Genomic DNA, 22,449 nt, shown 5'->3' on the forward strand with positions numbered 1-22,449 from the left:
AAAAAATTGTAAAAAAAGATGGCCTTACAGGTTTTACATTTTAGTACAATATTTGAGGTGGTAGTGAAAGCATAGTGAAAATTCATCAATAAATTTTTACCTATGAAAATCAGATTTTTATACTCTGAAAATAAATAAAGTTATACTAGGATCACATCCTGGTGGCACTGATCTCCACATGATTTAGCTGGCTAAGCCAGTGGGTAAGTTTTGTATCTGCAGCATTCTACAACAAAGCAGAAGTTAGCTTACATTGAGTGACTATTAGATGAAAATAACTTTCTACTACTGGCCTCATCAACAGGACTGGACTAGAATTACTTCCATGTAGTAGCCCACACAGCTAAAAAGCCCTGAATAAGTGTCTTGGTACAGCATATACCTGTCTCTGGACTGTTAGTGATGGTCATGGAAAATGGATAGAGACAATTCTTTTAAGGTAGACTCCTGTCTCCTGTTCCCTGTTTCACAGGGGCTCTCAGTATGCCAGTGGCCTAAGGACAGTTTTGAACCTTTTGTTAGAAAACATATATTCAAATGTGGTTTTTTCTGAAACTTAGAGAAGTCCATGCAGACCAACAACAGAACTCAGGATTTATGATAACAAAAAGGGGAAACAAAAAAATTGCCTGGAAAGAGCAAAGAAGCAGAAACAATAAGACTATTGTTAAAATACAAATCTTACCTTGATTAGTCAAATAATGAAGATTTTTGTTTCCAAGCCAAAATTCACCATTTTTCAAAACAAAATTTCCAAAGCCTTCTTCATAGTCAGCCCAAAGTCTGAAATGAGTATAAATTACTAATTTCTCAAAAAAACAAGTTTATTTGGATGTTTTATAATACAATCTTAGATCACAGATTAACTCAAACTAGAAGGAACCTCAGGAGGCAAGCTAGTCCAGTGTCAGTCTCAAGCCAGAATCAGCCATGAGATCGGACCAGGTTGTTCAGAGCTTGTCTGTTCAGATCTTGAAAACTTCCAAGGATGGAGACTGCACATTCTCTTTGGGTAACCTTTGCTGACTCTTTTCATGGTGAAAAAGTTTCTCCTTATATCCAGTCTGAAGCTCTCTTGTTTCAGTTGAGGTACTTTGTTTCTCATCCTCCCACTAGACATGTTTGTGAACATTTTTACTCAAAGAGCCCTCAGACTGCCTGCCTTTTTTTTTTTTTTTTTTTTTTTTTTTTTTTTTTTTTTTTTTTTAATTTTTACTAATTGCAGAAGACAATCTTTCCTCATCATTAAGAGTCCTTAACAAGTGTTGAGGCATTTGACATTGAAGTGTCCTTGTGTCAAATGCAAAAGTTGCCAGAAAAAGATCAGAATGGATGTCTCACAGAAAACAGCCAGAAACAGAAGTGGTAGGTATCCCATCTAGAGGCTGTTCCACAGAATAACCATTCCTCCCTTTTATCTGGGATAACAACTTACTCATATACTTCTAAAGTTCAGATTTAATTTAGCACCATCTGGTTAATGTTTCTTCACTTTGTTTCCAGTTTTAATTACCAAATCTAGTACCTACCTATCAAAATTCTGGCTGCCATCGGAACGTCTCTGAAACACAGTCCAGCCACCTCCTTCAGACATGTCACAGAATGCAAAGAATTCTTTGGGACTCTGGATTGGTTTTATTTTATAAAATCCATTTTGCTTATGGCCATCATTGAAGATTTCTGCACAATCTGTTCACACAACATTAATCGGACACAACATTTTTAGTCCTGTACTTACTGGCAAAATCAGAAATCAAGTCAGTAACAGTAATCAAGTCATGCTATGTAGAAGTCACATATGAACCACACTAATAAAATGAAATATCTCTGCAAACACATTTCTTTAACTTTTGGGTATTTTTTTGTACTTGTGTTGCTCTAAAGCTTTGCTGGCCTATAATTATTTTGATATATCTTTGAAATAATATCTTCACATGGTGAAATATGACAATTTTTGTTTCTACTTGACTAGCAAAATAATTCCTCTGGTTTAAGTGGTGTCACTTTTAATTTACAGTGGTATCATCCACATTAGAATCCTGTTACAACCTTAAAATTACATGTAACATAGAGTAACCTTTAAAAAGAAACATGGACTTCTATGTCCAGAAAGTTCACAGAAATGCCAGAAACAAAAGTATGGAATCTCCAGTGTTATAACCAGAAACAATTGCAAGGCCTGATTCTCCTGTCCCTTCTATCAAATAGGAGCAAAAGTATACAGCAGACTACACCCAAAAAGTGCAGTATGTGTGTAAAATGAGACCACTTTGGCTTGGCACCATTCACAGTCTGGCCTGCATTGCTGTTGATGAATATAATTTACAACAATAACAAAATTCAGAGCTCATAGAAATATTACAGCAATGTAATTGCATAATCTTAAATTCTTTCCTCTAGGAATTAAGAAATGAAATGAGTTCTTTGTTTATATGTAATCTACCATCAGGCAGTCATACAGAAAAGACATATAATTTTCAGCATTTCTGTTTTTCCTGGCTAAGGTAGAGCTGATTAACTTTAAGGAATTCTCTGAATTGGCTGAACTTCCAGGCCTGCTTGGAACTTTATGAACTATTACATTTCTCTTCAGTGAAAGTGTCAGTGAAGATAAGACATAGAAAATAAACACTTTATACTGAAAACAAATAGCTATGCCAGAATTTGAATAAACTCAAATAGAAAATATGATTTAAATAACAGCTAAGTTGTCTTTGTAGAGAATGTGTGGTTGGCTTAGAGAAAATTAATTTCTTAGTAGGTCAGCAAAACACAAGCATATCTTAATTTTTAGCGGGTGTATATAGTATGGAATTTCCCCCTCACTATCTAACTCAAATTATCCAGCTCTGTTGATATTAAAATGCTACAGCAGTTTAAGAAAATAATACAGTATGAACAGGAAAGGCATTTTCCAAGCTGTAAAGAAAGTGAAAAATAATGGGGGAAAAAATAATCAGAAACAGGAACAAGTTAGATCTGTTTATTAGAATAACATTGTAAAAGAATAAATTGAGACTTATGCTAAGAAAGGACAAATATCTTTCAGAGAAATGTGGCTTTAATAATCTTTTCAATAACAAGTCAGCTCTAATAATAAAAATAAAGTGTTCCAGAATGCTGAGTACATAAATACACAGCCAAAATTTTTATGTCAGATTTACAACTGCTTTTTATTTCATTTTAATGGTGTTTTATTATATTTGATGCCTTGAGATCAAATGTTATATATATATTGGTATTTCTTCCAGCAGCATAAGCACTACAAGCATATTCAATCAAGGCTATTAAAAATAATAGTAGTAAAGACTTTCTAGCACTGGACAGTTAGAAACAAACACCACCTAGAAGTCAGTCTCCTAAATTATATTTTCAATCCAACTATTGTTTTGGATGGTGTTTTATTATATCAAGAGTTTGGATGATGTTTTATTATATACTTCCACTGTATTTATTATAAGCCTTCTACTGTAGAAGGAGTGGATCACCACCAGAGTGCTGGTAAAATTAGAAAAACAACTTTAAACCAGGATTTAAAAGCTGTGATGTCATGAGCTGAATCCAACTCAGTGAAATTGTTATTAAAGTGAGATGCAGATGCCATAATGCCAGGCTTATGCGTGTAAATATGGAGGTCTCAGGGACTTTACAGATTGGAACAAAGTCAGTTTCTTGTAACATAGGCAACCATTTGAATGTTTGAATGTGAACTAACCCTGTTGTTAGTTATTTTTGAGATTGCTAGAACTTCTGACATAAGTCAAAGAATGGCATTTAGAAATCTGAACTCCTGATTAACATTTTGTAAATGTCTATTATTGGCTTTTATCTGTTGTATTGCTGAGATTTGTGCTTGTTTTTAAGTTATGATTGTTAACTGATTGTTTTCAAGTTATGCACTACTAATAAATCAGTAAACGTCTTAAATCCTGATTTGATTTCTACAATCTGACATTAGCAATTTTTCCCTGCACAGCAGGTCCAGGTAAAAGCTGAGCACTGTGTTTTAAACAAACATTCTACAATGAGTTTTTAAAACAATAACTCAATAGGCCCAATTGTGCTAAAGCGTCTGGGTATCATTACGATGAAAGGAAATGAAAAGAATAGCTCCATTTCTAACCTGAATACTGTCTTTTTCCTCCCAAGTCAATGACACTGCTTTCATCTTCTCTGTCACTGTACTGAATCTCTTTCTTCTCTAAGAGCTGTATAATTTTTAACTGCTTCTGTTTCACACGATGCTCCAGAAGCCTCACCTGGCCCTGAAGTCGTATTTGGTCTTGAAAACATTTCTGTAAATCCTAGAGAGGAAAACATATCTTGTTGTAAAATCAACAAATTTTATGTGATATTTAACATGTGACACAATGAGCCAACCAACCAAACCATAAATAAAATTAAACTTGAATAAAATATTTTGGTCACAATTTCCTACAGACAGTATGTTGACTTCCATCTCTGTTGCTAATTTGTTTTAAATTATTTCATGTTACTGCATGTAATATATAAAACATTCATCTTATGAACACTTTGCAAAGAGATCTTCTCTTTAGTGCTACCAGCTCTAACTGCAAACATGCAGCAGGGATTTTGGGGAAAAACACTATAATACAGGCCCTATCATAAGGAGGCCCCATCTCTTATCATCTTCCATGCACAGAGATTTTCTATCCAGAGAAGCCTGCTACTAATATTATGAAGGCTCTAAAGAGTTTTAAAGATGCAATCCACATGGATATGTTTTCAACTTTCATAGTGCATTTTTGAATGCTTTTAAGTTACACACTTCTTATGATAAGAATCCCAACATTGCCAACATAAATATTGTTAAGTTTTAAGCTCATTTTTGGCATGCTAAAATAGTCTCTAAGAAGCCCTGAATATACATGAAAAATAAAAGTTAAAACAAAAGTTAAAGTCAATGTTGTGCTGTGACTTTTGTACTTAATTTTGCCATGCGGAGTGGGTGAGAAATGTGGTAATTCTGATACAGTGTTACCTAGCACTCACTTGACCCTCAAGGGCTGGAATAGAGGAATAGCTGTTCCAAATTCTGACATGCTGAACGCATGATGAGCAATAAATAATTTGTTTTAGATTAAAGACTATGGTAAAATAGCCAAAGTGAACACAATCTGATCTGGAGAACTTAAATTAAAACAATCTGTATGGTTTAAAATATATATTAAATAAATCTGATTTCAGCGTGAGGTAGAAAAGCCTTTGGAAACATGACACAGGTTTTGGATCAGTAACACTGAAATTTTATATAAGCAGAGTTTAGTAGCTTGTAAAAGAGCACAACTAGCACTGTAAAGGCAAAATCAAAGGGTGACTTTCTGGAAATCTGACATGTAAGATCAAATTTGCAGTAGTCCTAAATTGGTGCTGCCTTATTCATAGGAAACATTATTTACATGCAGACCTGCAATATTTGCCATTTATATGGAAGAACTGATATCTCAGAACATTGCCCTATCACACCAAACTATAGAGATGTCTGCAATAGCATACTGCTGTGCATAATGAGGTGCACCTCAGTGGTGTCTACATACTTTCATTTGCATCAAGCTCAGGTTTCACCCATTGTCCATGAACATTTCCAACAAATTGTTCAATTTGTCTGCAATATTTAGTTCAACTGAAAAATTTGATCACAAGACTGTGCAGAACTATCCTGAAGACAGACTTCTGCCTTAAGTATTACTGAAGCATATCAGAGACTTGCTTTAATTCATACTTAACTGCAATTTAAGTACACGGTGAAATAAAAGAATGGGGGGAATATATACATATGCATATGAAAAAAAAAATTACGTATTTTTTCAGGTCGCTGACAAACTTGGCAGTTTGTCAGCGACCTGTTTGAGAGGGAAAGGTTCCGGAGCCCTGCGCTGGCCCAGGAGCTGCCGGGGTACCGTGGCGATGCTTGCCCACAAGGGGACGCTGTAGGGCCAGAGGCACATTTCCAAAACTCCTTTTTTTGGAGGCACGCAGCGGCCAACGACCCAGTAATATCCCAAAAGTTTTATCTTATTTAAGAACCTTCGCTTGAAAATCTTTTTTCAGTTGTTGATAGCTATACGAGATGCTTAGCACATCATACTTTTCTTCTAGCAGGAAACAAGAGAAGAAAATAGGTAAATATATGGGCATGTAAAGTTGCTACGGTGGCTTAGAGGGATGTTACTTTACTGTATGCACTGGTTAGTGTGGGACATGTTGCATATTACAAAGAAAAGATGCACTATTTATTGTGCAGCCTTTCCAGGGCGCTTGTCTCAATTGTATCTGCAGCTTCATATAAACCCTTCACAAAAGCTGAATTTTCTACTCAGTGGGAATGAATTCAGTGGGAGATTCAGAAGAGGCTTCTTTGACAGGTGAATGCAAATTGTCAGTCTGGTCCTCTGTGAATACAGAAAATTACAGAGGACTGCAGAGCTTTAGAGAGAGAGAAAGAGATATATAGGTGGATTGAGAAAGAGTGAATAAATTAAAAAAGTATTGAAAAAATATTTCCAGGCTCACCCTGATGAGCTAATGCTAACTATAAAAGAAAAGCAAAAAATCCCATGTTCCCAAATATTTATTCTAATCATACTAAGTTATTTTAGTTATATTTATTCAAATCATACTACATTAAGAGTGATAAAGAAGCCACCATGCCACAGTTACCAGTTTTACTGAGAAGGTTAGCCTGTATCAGTCTTAACTCAGTCCTCACAAGCTTGGATAACATGGTAACATGCAATAGGAGAGTCCTGGAAATGGTGGCCCCCATTGCCAGGCTCTTGCAATTTCATAGACAGGACTTCAGGTGGGCAACCTCTGTGACAGTGGCAGATCTGAGCCACAAAGAGCTACCTTCCATTCTGGAAAGAGCAAGGGACATGGCATTTGGGAGAGGCAGCTACATGTGTTTCTTTCAGGTGAAAGAAATGCCTCTATCAGTTCCCCTTTCATACTGCTAAAAGCCATTCTCCTGCTGCGGTTAAATTATACAGTACAAGTATAGAACTTCTTGAAAAAAATTTATCTTAACTTAGAAAAACTTAGTATCTAAATTCAGTATGACACCACTTCGTATACCATAAAAAAAGGTCCTTTCCTTTGAACCAAATTAAACACAAGTCTGCAACAGGCTGTGTCTCTAAATATTAAACTTGCATTTAAAATCCATCTTTTGTTATTATTTACTTAAAAATATGAATTAATTCATAAAAATGAATAACTATGAGCTGATTCTCATCTGCTTTGCAGACAATACACTCATGATGGGGTGAACAGTGATATATCTACACTACACATTGCAATTTCCTTATTTGAAGGGTTTTAAGCTCTTAAGGCTTGGGAAGTGACAGTAAATTAGAAGTGATAATCAAGATATGACTAGCCATAGTGAATAAGTATAGCATAAGAAAAGAAAAGAAAAATGCTTGAGCAGAAATAGTTTTGAAAGTAACCCACATATGAAAAGTACTGGTATCTGATACTTTCTCTTCTCTCCCTGGCTTCAGCCTTCTCATTGATGTCTCTCTGTCAACTCCAGACAAATCCCATTAGACTTTTGCTGCTGAACAGCAAAACCACAGTTCTCATATTTGGAATTCCATGTATATTTTTTTCATGGGACAATCAAAAGGTAACTGTAACTTTAATTGGATCAATGTGGCTTTTAGATCTTCAGTTTACCAGACTGTTCTTGCAATGTGCTGCTACACTTTTTTTCACAGGATAATCCTTTAAAAACCACTGAAGTTAAACCAGTGCAAAGCTGGAGGAATAAAAAAGCAAAATGCAAATTACAGTTCTCACATATTGCTATTCCATTTGTTATATTTGGACCAAAGTTAAACCATTACAATGTTGAAATACTCCAGAAAATGTGGATTTTACTTTGGCTATCTCCAGTGGACAGTGGTGCCCACTGACTGAAACCAGACTGAACACAACCTGTTCTGTGTGTTTCAGTGAAGCAACTGTTTGCACTACACATTGAGAAGCAATTATCTAACAACTGCTGACAGCTCTGCTCTTGGGCACACAATCCTACATTTAACCAGCTGCTGCAATTAATGTGCATTCACTTTCATTATTGTGTGAATTATTTAGCAGCCAGTGACCTTCCATTAAAATTATTGCTACAAATTGGACTCGGAATACTTAATGAGAACTATAAAAATACAAGGTTTTTACCTGTGGTGCTATTTCGTCTACTTTTAATAATATGAATTAGCTCCAAAATAACTCTATATTGAAATTAGTGTTTTAATTAGATTAAAAGGTGAAAACTTTGAGATGAAGTTCTGAATGTTCCCAGTTTTTACTCAGAAAGTCAGCTAAGTCCAAAATATTCTAAATTAAAAACAATAATTTAAAAATAAGTAAATGCATTTAACTGTGATGCCTCTTTTCTCAGTAGGCCTCTGCAGAAATTAGTAATATTTTTCTCCACTGAGCAGAAGTGATTAGAGAGTCATTCCCATTCTGCCTCTATAAAAGCACTTATTGGAACAAAAGTTTTCCATAAGGTAATGTAATCCACAAACAATAGTTGTAAATTCAGCAACTACTTCCACCTAGGCAATTATGAATCAAGAATTCAATCCCTTTAGGTCTCTGCTATTTAGGACCTGGATCTAAAACTAGCAAGGACAGCCATGACACGCAGTGCAGCATTGGTGAGGCTAGAAGTATTTTAAACTGTGGAGTAAGTGTGATTTTATTAGGGTTTTTGTTGGAGGAACAGAATGTATAGGAGAGGGTTTCGGGAGCTTGAAGTGAAGGAGCTTTGATCATTGTTTCTGAGTGTGAACTACAATGTAGTTACATGGAAACAAGTAAGAATATGAAGTTATGGATCTTGTTTGAGAAAAAGTTGTAGGGCCAGTGGACAAGGTGGAAAAGGATGGAAACATTCTGCATGCCAGGTGTCAGTGCCCAGAAATAACACTGCTGCAGCCACTGCTTTAGGAGTTCCTGTGCTTTGCCTTTCTGTAACTACGCTGCTCAAAACTACAGGTGTAATTCTGAGTTAGCATTACACCTGAATGGTAACTGTGTGCCTTCTGTACAGTGTGCCTCCATGCATCATATGATAGCTGTTTTAGGAAAGATTTATTGTCTCATTTTTCATATCAGATCTAGTCATAAACTGAAAGGATTTCTTTCTTCGGAGCCATTACCTAGTGATGGACCTTCCATTGTAAACTTATGCATTTGTTTCCTTTTTCATTATTGGAAACTTGTCCCCACTAAACACTATTTGAAGATATTTCCTTATTCTTTAATTTTCTAATGAATTCTACTCTTTTCCATCAAAGGTTCTGCCATTGTATGTAGAGATTTTGAGCACTATGGAGGATAAGGTTTGCAGTATTTAGAAGAAACTCTAGAGAAATATTTAATTACTAGAACTTACAGAGCTGCCAATGACATCCATCAGGCTAGCTGCAAGGACAAAATCAATCATTATCAAAATCTTCATTTTGGAAGCTGTGAAGTAGAGGAGCAAAGGAAACACTAGTTAACTTAAACATTAAAACTAAAATTTACACTTGACATCTTAAATCTTATTAAAAATAGTCTATTTAACCTATAATTCTTTTCTTGCAAATTGTAAATACAGTGCGCATGCAGGATTCATTACAAATGTCTAAAATAGTCTGATAAAATACAACTCCAAAAGCCAGTAAAATGATAATTTATTCTTTTAGGCCACTTTGTATTAGAGCTCTCCATGTATTTTAGGATAGCTATTCAAGATTCAAAAGCACACATCTTATTTTCAAGACAAAAGCAGAAACATTTTAAACAAGCTGAAGAACAGGGAAATATTCCTTGTTGGTCTTTTAAATTTGTGAGAAAGGTCCCTGTCATATACAATTAAAATCTGAATTGGGCTAGTTGTCCTTGATCTAAAGATTTCTGCAAATTTTGTGCACCAGGAGAGATCAAGATAATTTTGCTGTCATAGAGTAATTTGGGGGAAGAATCCAAAATAGTTATCAACTTTTATTCTAATGGTGACAAGAATGGCATCTTTAAACTCATAACTGTGGATACTTTGCACTGTATGACCCATAGCATTTTAAACCCCATTTTTTCATATGAAAATTATTTCATAGACCAAACCAATCTCCACTGTATCTCACTGCCTTGCAAACGTTAGCTGATAGAACCTCAAAATCGTTTTGTAAGACAGACATGTGCTTTTCCCAGAGGAGAAACCGAGGCCTCCAATCAGTAAAATATTTACAAAGATTATACATAAACTACTCTGAATTAATTACTTAAACTTCTGCAAGCTATCAACTGAGGAATTTTTTTTCTTTTGTAACTATGAATATTTTCATTTAGCATTGTTAACACCTAATTAAACCAGAATATGTGTCTACTCTGCTTTTCGTACTATAGAGTTATTAAGGAAAAGATCTCCATGATCATCAAGTTGAACCACTAACTTAATATTGACAGGTCCACCACTAAAGCCTGTCCCTAAAGCACCACATTTACATTTATTGAATGCTTCCAGAGATGGTGACACATTTAAAGCATTTGTAGTTAGACAAAGTGTAAAACTTCTAATAGCGATTAATGACTCAATACCAGCATGTGCTTATTGAAATACCAACTTTATGAAAATTTCCACTCATGTTGCTACAGGAATTAATATAAAATATGAGTGGAACTTTGGCAGACTGTTTCATTTTACAGTACAAAGATAAGCAAGGTGCTTAGGAGAAGTATGTTTTTAAGTTTGTGCAAAATTGGACAAGTCCAACTGTATTTTCACCAATATCTGAAAACTTCATGCAAATCCAGAAATTACAACCCAAACAAATCTCAGATTTCAACACTTACCTATAAAATACTTAGGATGCTTTTTAAAATTACAGCTAGTAAAATTACATTAGTAGTTATAGCTATTACAGTCACTTCTGTTTTGAAAGCAGCTGTTGCCATCTGTTGGGATGACACTGGCTGTGACAGGAGTGACCAAAGAGTACATTAGCTATCTGGACAGCCTGCAAATGTTCTGTCTCTGCTAACTGCTAGCCTTAATCCTTCCATACTTTAAATATGTTTTCTAAGAGAGAAGGGACTCCATTTTCTTCACTGGAAGATTCATATTTCATATACTCTACTTCATCCCTGTTATTTTAATTATGAAACCACAGTATCTTCCCTCATATTAGCCTTAGTATTTGAACTGTTCTATCATGATTTCACTGACTGTGAATGCCTGAATACCACAATCAATCTTAAAAAAAAAAAATCTTAAATGGATTACAAAACTTTACAACAGTATTCTTATTCTTTTTGAAAAGACTATCAAGTAAATCTTGAATACTCTTCAGAGAAATTTATGTAAGTAAAAAAAAAATTTAAAAAATAGAACACTGTGAGGTACAGTCAAGGCAGGTAAGTCCCTTACAGCATGTATGAGCTGCTATGAGCAAGCTGCACAAAAAGAATGATTGGCTGAGGAGTGTAGAGTGTGTGCAGTTGGTTTTGTTTGTTATCTTCAGATGAAGTCACCTTTCTATTTAAGGATGCCTCTTTCAATAGAATGTTCCTCTTGTGGGAAACTTCACAAGGGGTGCACTTGGGAGACAACTTAGCATGTCAACTTTAGTGCTGAACTAAAACATGCTCAAAAGACATAGCAAAATATAATCATAGTCTCAAATTTTCTCAATTTGACAATTTAAGTAAATTGCTGAAGGTATTTTAATCCTGGAGTTTCATTTTTAAGAAAGCAAACTGGACAGTAAACTCAAGATCGAGTATTGATCCTGTAGCCACTTAAAACATAACCTCACTATGAATATAAGACAAGAGGTTTATAAAGAGGGAGAAACTGAGGCTTCCATTTGGCAGATCTACCAGTCAGAAACAGGGAAGGCTGAAACAGAGAGGACACAGTAAAAAAACCCACAGAGGGACCTCTAGTAGATTAGAGGAAACCAAAATCCTTGTGCTACTGTCCTCCAAAGAAAGGGAGAAGATAAAAAAGACTAGGAAGAGACCTGAAAACTCAAGTTCTGAAGGGAAATGGGTGACTTAAAGGCATTCCTCTGCTTCTGTCACTGCCCAGCAGGTAGACCAAGACAAGTCAGAGGACAATCAGCAGTGCTGGTCCTGGACCACACCTTTAAGCCAGATTCTCAGCAGGCATAAACTCCTGCAGTTTGTCTATCTCACAGTTGCAGTGACATGGGATTCACTGAGTGGTCAACTTTACAGTGACAAGAAAAGTGGTAAATAGGGTCAAGCCCCTTACACATTCAAAGCACTTTGACACACTAAATCATCAGGTTTGGACGTGGAATTTATGTGGGTAACTTTTTACTTAGTTATCCGCATTTCTAAAAAAAGCTTCAGTAGAGGTTGTGTTAGTAACAGTTCTCTGAAGGTGCACAACCACGGTATTCAGTAACAGGGAAACCTAAAGTTCTGTTCAAGGGAAGCTTAACATCTTGCTCTAGGAAGATTCCATTGAAAGTCAATTTCTTAAACAAATTTCTTCAGTCCTTTAAATATTTACCCTTGTTATATAGCTATTTGCTGACAGTACACAATTGAATAAAACTTTAACTCAAAAAACCTGCAAAAAATTACAGATTTTAATCAGTCATAGATGAACCTGAAGAGTTAACAACTGTTGAGAGACTTCCAAGACTTGTTTTATTACACCTGTGTTGATTTAACAAAAAGAAAAAAAAAAAAAAAAACACACCAAAAATTTGTACAGGGGATATCCCTTTCCAGGGAAATCTTAATCTCAGACAGTAGACATGTGGATTAATTATCACACACCATATGCTACAGCGAGAAAAACTTGGTATTCTGTTTTCAAGTTGAAACACAAGCCCTTAATGGTTAGCTGGAAAAAAAATCACTTTCTGTTTTAAACAATTTAAATTTAAGTGCAACTCTTGTGAAACCTTGAAATTTTATCCCTGGGGTTACTCATTTACTATTCCAAAATTACACCTGGAATATGCATTGTACAGTTAGGCAGAAACAAATCTTTTTCCAAAGCTGTGGAATCAAAATTCTAGAAAGACATCTTTTTTCTTCTCTGTTCCTAGGCTTTCTTTAAAGGATACACACACAGTCAATCCTAGATTCAAATTTCCCCTAAATCTGATGTTTTTTCCAAGTCTTTAAATAACAAATTATTGAAAAGATTTGATGACATTAAAGAAATTCTGTAGTATGAAAAGTTTGGACCATTAGAATGTTCTTATGTTTTTGAATTTAAGAGACAGCAAACTAGATGGAATACAGATGTCTGTTTCTTTCTGTTGGCACAGTGTCATTAAGACTTGCATTGCTAATAGATACAATAATAGTAAGAGAGAATCTGCTGAAAGGATAGAAAATAGCTGGAAAGTTTTTTGTTTGCTTTCTCAAAATTCAGATTATTAAACTCATGCACAGATTTTGCTTTGTTTAAATTTGGTGGTGTTACAAAAATTTCCGTTTTCCTCATCTGAAAAATAATTCATGATTTTATTTACTTTTAGGTTCTAAAAGCAGCCTTGTTCATATAGCCCATAGTAATACAAATTTAAAAACTGCAGATTCAAATAGTAGTTTTATTAACTACGTAGAAATGCAGGAAAATACCTAGATCCTGGTAAAACATTCATACATCATTATCAATACTGCACCAGTTATATGGCCTTCAAAAAACAAATTACTTTTAAAGCATAACTATAGAAATTAGCCATACGTCTTCCTTCTTCCCTCATAGGTACCCTAAATGTTTACCTTTAACTTCTGGACAGAACCCAAAGTTGTTAAATCTTCTTGAACTGAGGCAAATAATTCCAGAGCCCTTCCCAAGCTGCGATTGTTTTTGCTATTAAATTCGGCAGAGTGGAGGCTTACATCTGCTATGAGTCACTCGGCTGGAATGCTGCTGAGAAGTTGCAGTTATCAAGACTAAATTGCAACATAAGAAGGAGATGATGGCAAATCTGTGCCTAACACAACACTTCTGGAACAAAAATAAACCAAAAATAACAAAGGATCATCTATTCCCTTTCACTGTTGTGGTTCAAGAAATTGCTCTCTGTATCATACTCAGCTTTATACTCCAGTCCTTTCCATAGTCACAGACTAAATCTCTTAGGCTTCAGAGGTACACAGAGAATGTAACAAACTCAATGGATTGACGAAAAAAGCCAATAATCACTCAGACTAGAAGTTACATGTCAGAAGTGTAACCAAAAAAAGAAATATGCTAAATAAAAGCTAACCCAAAGTAACAAACATAGTACAGATAAAGCTGAAGGGAACAAGAAAAAAGTACCAAAAGAATCTTGTCTGATGCATTTTTTAGTCAAGGCACTTAGAAGCACAGTGTCTCAGTGATTTCATCAGGCAAAATAATTTTTTGACATCTGGCTTTTCAGAGCCAGATGACTACATCAAAGAATGTTTTAAAATACAATCTGAGTATTTGCCCTTCTTCTATGCTGGCTCTTCCCAAAGAATTCGATAAATGAGTATGCTTAAAGGAATGTGCTGGAAAAAAAGAAGTCTTAAGGAAATACTGAATTGCAATAAAATGAGCTTTACATTCCACAGTCTAATCATAGAATGCTCTGGGTTGGAAGGGACCTTAAAGTTTACCTAGTTCCAAACCCCCTGCTGTGGGCAAGGACACCCTCCACTAAACCAGGTTGCTCAAAGCCTCATTCAGCCCGGCCTCAAACAGTCCCATGGATGGGGCAGCTACAATTTCTCTGTTCCACCACCCTCACAGCAGAGAATTTCTTTTTAATATCTAATGTAAACCTACTCTCTCTGTTTAAAGTCCTTCCCCCTTGTCCTGTGACTACATGCCCTTGTAAGTGGTCTCTCTCCACCTTTTTTCAGAATGACAGAATGTTCTAGGTTGGAAGGGACCCACAAGGATCATCAAGCCCAGCTCTTAAGTGAATGGCGCATATGGGGAACAAACCTGCAACCATGGCTTTATTAGCACCCACACTCAGTCCAACTGAGCTAATCTCAGGGTCTTGTATTGCCCTTCAGGTATCTCCTATTGAAGACTAATTCTTGTTGCAAACTTCCTCAGAATAATTTCTGGTGCACTATTTGGAATCTGGTTGCCTGGCAGTATTTCTCTTTGCTCTTACATTACATTCACTAATGAAATTCATATTATGAATTTCAAATCTTTATTGATTACTCCTGAGGAACCTACAGTAAGAATCATTCAAAAATTCAAAATCATTCAGGAAATAATTTTTACTGAGAATCTTACTCTGACTAATGACTGTTTCAAAGAGGGACATTCCTGTTCATAGTCTGACTCCTAACCAATAGGTACTCAGTGGGTGGGCTCTGAATTTAGAAAGAGGAAAAAAAGCATGGCATTTTACAGTTGGATTTTTTAACAATAAATAAATAAAATCAAATTAAGAAAATAAAATAAACATTTTATTGAGGGTTATAAGTAGATTGACCATCACTTGAGGCCTTTAAACAAAGACTAGATGGCTAAAATACATTATTATGGTTCAGTTAAACAAGTGTCAAGTTATATACAGTGTCAAGTCAGAGATTTGTTATCTTCATATTCAAGAAGTCTATCTGCTACCCCTCATCAGAATGGTTTTGTAAAAATAAACATACTAAATACAATACTTTCAAAGAATATACAAATGGATGTCATATAAGCACAAACAGAGGAGAGAAATGTCTTTTTAGACCTGTTGAATACATTCAATACTGAAAACTGGCAAATGTTTGTGAGAGACTGGAGGAGATGGTTGGCTTGAAACATTTCAGGCTCCTGTGTGGGGAAGGGGGCAGACCAAGTCTTGCCCTGTCAGGGCAACACTCTGCTCCACACACCCCATCCCTGGGGCCTGTATCCCAGCCCCCACAGGGACTGCTAAGTCCTGGCACACCAGAGGCCATCCTCCACACCCTGTCCCTGGAGCCCCTAAACCAGCTCCTGAGTGTGGATGCTTCATCTCTAGAAGTGTTCAAGGTGGGTTGGATGTGGCTTTGAGCAGCCTGGTCTGGAGGAAGGTACTCCTGCCTATGGGAGGGGCAGACCAAGTCTTGCCCTGTCCCTTCCAAGCCAAATCATTTTATGATTCCATTATTGTAAAATCAGCAAATGCAAGATAATGTATTCATAATGTGATTCCTTTCATTCAGACTCAAAAGGACTTGCAAGCATACAATAAGCTTTAATAATACAAGGAACTGTAGATTCTTCCTTTCTGAGTTATTACACAGGTGTTAAAAAGGAGGAAAAAAGTATACCTTTATAGATTATGTGTATGATTTTTATTCAAGAAAGTTTTAAATCACCTTCAGCTGTCATTGTAGAAATATGGAAGGGTTAAAGAATGTAGAACCACAACATGGTAACTGTATTTGTCAAAATGTACTTTTATCCTATCTGTTATAAATTAATTTGTTTATGCTCTTCTCTGCATTGTTTTCATTTGTGTAATGCTAAGGGCAAAATAGAGAATATGTAATGTATTTAATTTAAGGATTAGCTGAGATTATGTATTTGAAAATGTGCATCCAACACTGTACATCATCATAATGAAATGGTCTTTCACATATGCTAAACTGTTACAATAATAAACATAAAATTTGAAATGGAATACAATGCTTAGTTTCATAACTTAGATGCTAGGCTTTTTTTTTCCTGAGGGGTAAAAACAAGTACACAAGCAAACAAAACAACACCAAAACCTATCCTGACCAGCTCTATCAAAATCATCATGTCCGAGTAAACTTAACTTTGGGGGTCTTTGTCTGCAAAACCAGCACATTATGAAATAGTAATGATGTGGGTACTCCCATACCAATATTTTGTTTCTGAAACAGAACAAATCTTAAATAAAAGATAAGCCAAACTCAGCTTTATGACTAAAAAACTCTGCAGGTTAATGTTTTTAAAGGCAGCCTTCTTTCCAAAAGAGTGTATTTTTTATAGAAAAAAAAAGCTTTATGATATTTTAAACTTCCTTGTTTTTAGCATGTTGTCTTCAAACTGCTTGACACAATCCTAATAAAAAGCAGTGGTAGAAATAGCTTGCACCAAAAATACAGCAGTCCATCTATAAACTTCTGAAGATTTTGCCATATCTATATATTCACCAAACATATTGCAGATAGTGACTAGGGCCTATTACTGCAACCTGTGTATGTGCTCTCTAAAGTATGTGATCTCTAAAAGTTACATAATCACATGATCAATTTGAAATATTACATCAATAATTCCCTAATGAGACCAAGAGATAAGCAGAAAAGATTACCTGTTCTGAAGAAACAGAATAAAGGCACCTTATTTTTTTGATGTATGGATAAAATATACAAAAATAAATTCCAGTTTTAAATAATTTACCTCATTTTTGTGCAGTGTTCTAAGAAATAGGTGCATAATTCAGTGATTTCATAATCTGTCATTTCAAATATATAATACAGAAATCAGCAACATATCATTATCATAAATAATAAGACCAATAAATTCAACATATTTAGACATTATTTTATCCCACACCAAATATGGGAAAAATCCCCAATTCTTATTAGAAATATAAAATGAGCAGCTCCTCCCATCTTTTTAAACAGGCAGTAGCAAAGGCAGTGTAACTAGCATAGATACATAGGAACACATCACGGAGTTGAAGACCTAACAAACATCTAGGTCTGTACACATCTTTGCAGAATATAGAAAAAACATGGACTCAGAGAAGGCCCAGAGTAATTCTAAAAAAAAAAAAATCACAGCAAGTTCCATTGCTGGTGTTTGTCTTCTATTCATCACCCTCAAAATATTAACAAATACGAATTTAACTATGTTGTGAGGAAATGTATCTGGCAAAGTGACCTGTTCAAGATCTTAGTGTGAGTGCCAAGAAAAGAACATGGCCTATAATCTTCTGCCTTATTTAGAAGAACAGCTTACATATCCTGCCTTCTCCTGCCTTCTTTACACAGGAAGCTTCCTGCTGGCCTCAGTTTTCCTTTTGCCCTGTTCAAAGACATCCCTCTCCTATATTCTACTTTTTGAAAAGTATGGAATGTCTTCGGAAAGGTGCACCAACTAATCCCTCTTTCTTGATATTGATCACTTTAGTTCTGTTGTCCATCTGTACCAGCCCTAATCAACAGTACAACTGGAACCACATAGCATCAAATCTCTACCATCAGAAAAAGAAAGGAACCAGGAAAGTAATTAAATTACTAATGTGACAGAAAGATTTAGATTAGAAAGTTATTTAAAACCTTTCAAAGTTGCTATTGTTGAAATCCTTGCATAGGCATGTGTGTATACAGTCATTGGACATGCAAGGCCACCATACTTGGTTACTTCTACACTTGCAAAACCAGTATCACAAAAGCAAGTATCTATTTCAAAAGCATTATTGCCATAGGATAAAATGCACATCATCATAAAATGAATCAACTCTGAGTAGCTACAGTGGAACTCCTTATAAAAGCTTTTTTTATTAGAAGTCAGCACAATTGATTATGAACAAAAGGCCACGTAATTATTTGGATTTTTTTCTTTTTGTGGATTGGATGTTCACTTGCAAACTGCTTAGTGGCTGTAAAATGACCCGGAACATCAGCAGATTTCTTCCCATTTAAAGAAATATTATCAGATAATAAAAAAATATTAGGTGGCTTTAAAGAATTCACTGTAACATTAATATGCTAACTATTTTAATGCTGGTAAGTCTTCAACGTAACTGAAGTCATACAGTGTAGAGAAAACAGTTATGAATATACAGGAGTGACTGATATCAGGTACATTGCAGATTGCCAGTTGCAAAGCAAAAAAATAGGATGAATCTACAACATTTTCCTCTTAGAATTTTAATTTGCAAATGAGATTTTTTTGGTTATGATTATTTCTCTGTGTGTGGTGGGGTTGCTTATTTCTTTCATATTCTTGTTCTTTGAATCAATTCAGAGATAAAAATTTATATGGCATTCTTAAGCTGTATCATAATTTTATCTTTTTCCTGCTCACTTTTTAATTTACTTATTTGTTCAATGTAGCACATATTTATGTTATGACTCCAGAGATCTAAATAATATGGAAGTGGATAGGCAATATCATTGTATTAAACAACCACCCAAGATATTGTGAATTAAAGATTGTTTCTACTCACTTTTCTGAAGAATCTGCAGATACACCTGGTTAAGTCAAATCTATAATTTCAGAACTGAAGTTTTTTGTTTCTTCTTGGATTATCTTTGTTGGCCAAGGAATAAACTGAAGATGCTAATGGACTACAAATAGAAAAAAAGAGAAAGATTAGACTATGTAATTAGGAGTACAATATATAAAATATAATGTTGAATTAAACAACATAGACAGACATACGGATTAAACCCCGTATTTGTATGGTGCTTGTAAAATTTTATTTAATTTCTGAAGAGTGAAATAGTACTCATAACCTTGCCAACTTCTGTGCTATATGGACCTCTTTTAAAATAGTTTTGAAAATAGATTTCAATGGAGTCTGACTTCAAAGAGGACAATCAGAAAAATATGGTCTTAGGGATTCTCGGCAGGGCAGCACTGGTGATCCCGATGTGTGCTGGTTGTGTCAAATAAGTGCATTTAATAAAACAAAAGTGGTTATGTCTTGTGGGTCCATCCATCACTTCATCACTTGGTCTGACTCCAGCCACTAATATTTCACTAGAACGTAATACCTGGAGTGCATATAACAGCAGAAGTTACAGATTGGTGAGATAATAGCAGTACCAAGAGGATTACTTTCTACACCCTTAAGGATGTGGAAAATGTTTACAACGGGGATCCCATCCATTCTCCATCTGAGATTCTTCCTGGGATCTGACTAAGTTAGATAATAACAATCTTCCAATTATTCCTCTTTCCTTTATTGTTTCTGATGACTGTTTTGCTTGAGTGGATCATTAAAAATGGTTTCCTTTTTGCCCTCGTTTCTTCACTAGTATTAAATTGGTGAATCTTGACCAGCCTAAAGCTTGGCTTTGTGGTTTTAAATGTCTGGGCCTCTCCCCTTACACCTGCTTAGCTTGTTATCAGACCTCATAGGGATAAGTGGACACTTCATCCACCTAGATAAATCAACTTGAAACTCTTTGCCTTCAAAGATCTTTCCAATCTAAAGTTATGCAAAGAAAGAAAAAATACATTTAGTATAGTAGCTTGCTAGTCTATGTGTATACATATTATGGCAGGCTGGTAATTTTTGGACAGTTTAAATTTTGCAGCAAAAAACTTCTGTCATAAAATCAGGGAAAAAAAGGACAACTACTGTTTGAATCAAATGCTCAATTAATTACTGTATCTGTTTTAGGGGGTTTCAAAATCTCTCTTCCCAGATGCTTCTCACATCTCCTCTGTCTCAATAAAACATTAATCCTTCACTTCTTTTTGCCTCCAGCCCTTACATGCCTGTATTTTGTTTGCTTTCTTCCACCGTAGAATGATAAAGCGAAATTAACAAGATACAGCCAAAAGTTGTGTAAGAAAAATATAATTATGTGTCTGACATGGCTTTCAATCCTAATTAAATTGGGCTATCTCAAAGATAATCCATTCAGTTTCTGTGAGGATGCACTCATTAGCATGTGGCTGAGGGAAGTGCTTATAACAGAGATCTTTATAGGGGAGGTTTACTTGCTGTTTGTTTAGAGGCTCATTAGCACTGATACAGGATCCCCCCCCCCCCCCCCCCATATTTATTTTATTTAATTAAAAAGACATTCTCTAAGCCACATGAGTTTTGCCTCATAATAATTCCCAGATCCTGAGGTGTTATTTTACAACAGTAGTGGAGAACCACCTACTGGAAATCATGCATCTTGCAGTGCTATCCACGATTCCTTTGTGCCTGTTGTACCTTTTTGAATTCTCCATCCCAAATGAAAAATGGCTCTGGGGAGCCATTTCTAAAATAAACAAACAAAAATAAAAGAAAATACATGAACAAGTTTGCAGCCAATTCCAGAATAGGGACAGAAAATAAGAAGAGAAAAATCATCCTCTAAATGTCAAGCAGGAATCAGAGTAATGATGCTGTAAGCTCATACTGTGCAAAGGAAAACACACAGTTATGACATATAAGGGACTACACTAAAATACTAAAATACTCTATTGTTACTGAAACATACTACAGTCCATTCGATTTTTTTTCCCTTAACAGAGAATTAAGTTTTTTATGTAAGTTTGTTTGTTTGGGGTTTTTTTTCTGCAGGAAACAATAGGAATGAGGGAACTGTATTTTAAGAATAAGGCATAGCAAAAAAATTAATTGTAGTCAGTGTACTAAGGGCAGTATTTTCTTATTTTCTCTTAATTTCTGCCTCCACCTGCCATGCTGTGGGAGATTTGTCACTGAGACAATAGAAAGCATCTTGTCAATATTGTGATGACTTATCCAGACATGATACCTGAGTTCAGAAAAATAGGACATTAGTTAAAAGTATAATAAAAATGCCAATAAACTTAACTTCTTTATCAGCTGGAGAATTGCAGTAGAGATTGATAATATATATTCATCACACAGAGAGCTTCCATCAAACTGTTGCAGATTGTTTTCAAAGTAATTTCATTTGTGGCTATACAGTCAAGTAGCTCATGGTAGAAATGGGAGAAAGATTCTGTTCTAATAGGCAGTCTTACACACACCTCTCACTCAGTATTAACTTTGGTATGGGGGAATGTGCTGGAGATAACAAAATTACTTTTATTGACACATCTTTATTTTAATGCTTTTCCAATTATTTAGTTCCTTTTCTAGATTACACACAGATTAATAGATCACTGAAAAGCATTAGTGTATCTTTTTTTTTCTTTAGCAAAATAAATTAGTGTAAGTCCTAATGTGGGAGAGATGAAGAGTAACTACTTTCCATGTTGTACCAGTAGCATGCTTCTCTAACATGATCAATTATGAGGCCTATGTGAATGCTAAATGGTTTTGCTTTAGAAACTCAGTGCAATGGAAATGCTGAAAATGCTGGGGTTTTTGACAAGGGGCCATCCCCACCCAAATGAAAGTCATATATACGATGTTAGCTTCACTGAAATAGAAATCCTGAGCGTGTTATCCAAGCCCAGTCTCCTGAAGGCCTAACAGCTTCCTTGTGAGGGGAAGAGGAAGGCCAGGCACTGATCCCGCCCCTGTGGTGACACTGACGGGGCCTGAAGCTGCAGGTTTAGGTTGGATATTCGGAAAAGTGTTTTATCCAGAGGTGGTTGGAACAGGCTCCCCAGGGAAGTGGTCACAGCACCAAGCCTGACAGAGCTCAAGAAGCGTTTGGAAAACATTCTCGGGCACATGGTGTGACTCTTGGGGTATCCTGTGCAGGGCCAGAGCCGGATCTTAAAGAGTCGCTTCCTACTCAGCATATTCTGTGATTCTCTTTAACTTCAGTTAA

At 35.5% G+C, this 22,449-nt stretch overlaps 1 protein-coding gene across 1 annotated transcript in view; it reads right to left on the reverse strand.

Moving 5' to 3' along the window:
- FGL1 (fibrinogen like 1) overlaps positions 1-13,915 on the reverse strand; it is a 19,758-nt gene extending 5,843 nt beyond the window's left edge. Inside the window, exons 1-5 of the mRNA XM_005415511.2 lie at positions 13,789-13,915; positions 9,428-9,501; positions 4,124-4,304; positions 1,530-1,689; positions 686-783 (exon numbers count right to left, since the gene is read on the reverse strand). Of these exons, the coding sequence (XP_005415568.1) occupies positions 686-783; positions 1,530-1,689; positions 4,124-4,304; positions 9,428-9,493 (505 nt within the window). The 5' untranslated portion in view covers positions 9,494-9,501; positions 13,789-13,915. The remainder of the gene's footprint in view (positions 1-685; positions 784-1,529; positions 1,690-4,123; positions 4,305-9,427; positions 9,502-13,788) is intronic.
- Between the last annotated feature and the right edge of the window lie 8,534 nt (positions 13,916-22,449).

Source organism: Geospiza fortis, unplaced genomic scaffold, assembly GCF_000277835.1.
Source record: "Geospiza fortis unplaced genomic scaffold, GeoFor_1.0 scaffold40, whole genome shotgun sequence".
NCBI lineage: Eukaryota > Metazoa > Chordata > Aves > Passeriformes > Thraupidae > Geospiza > Geospiza fortis.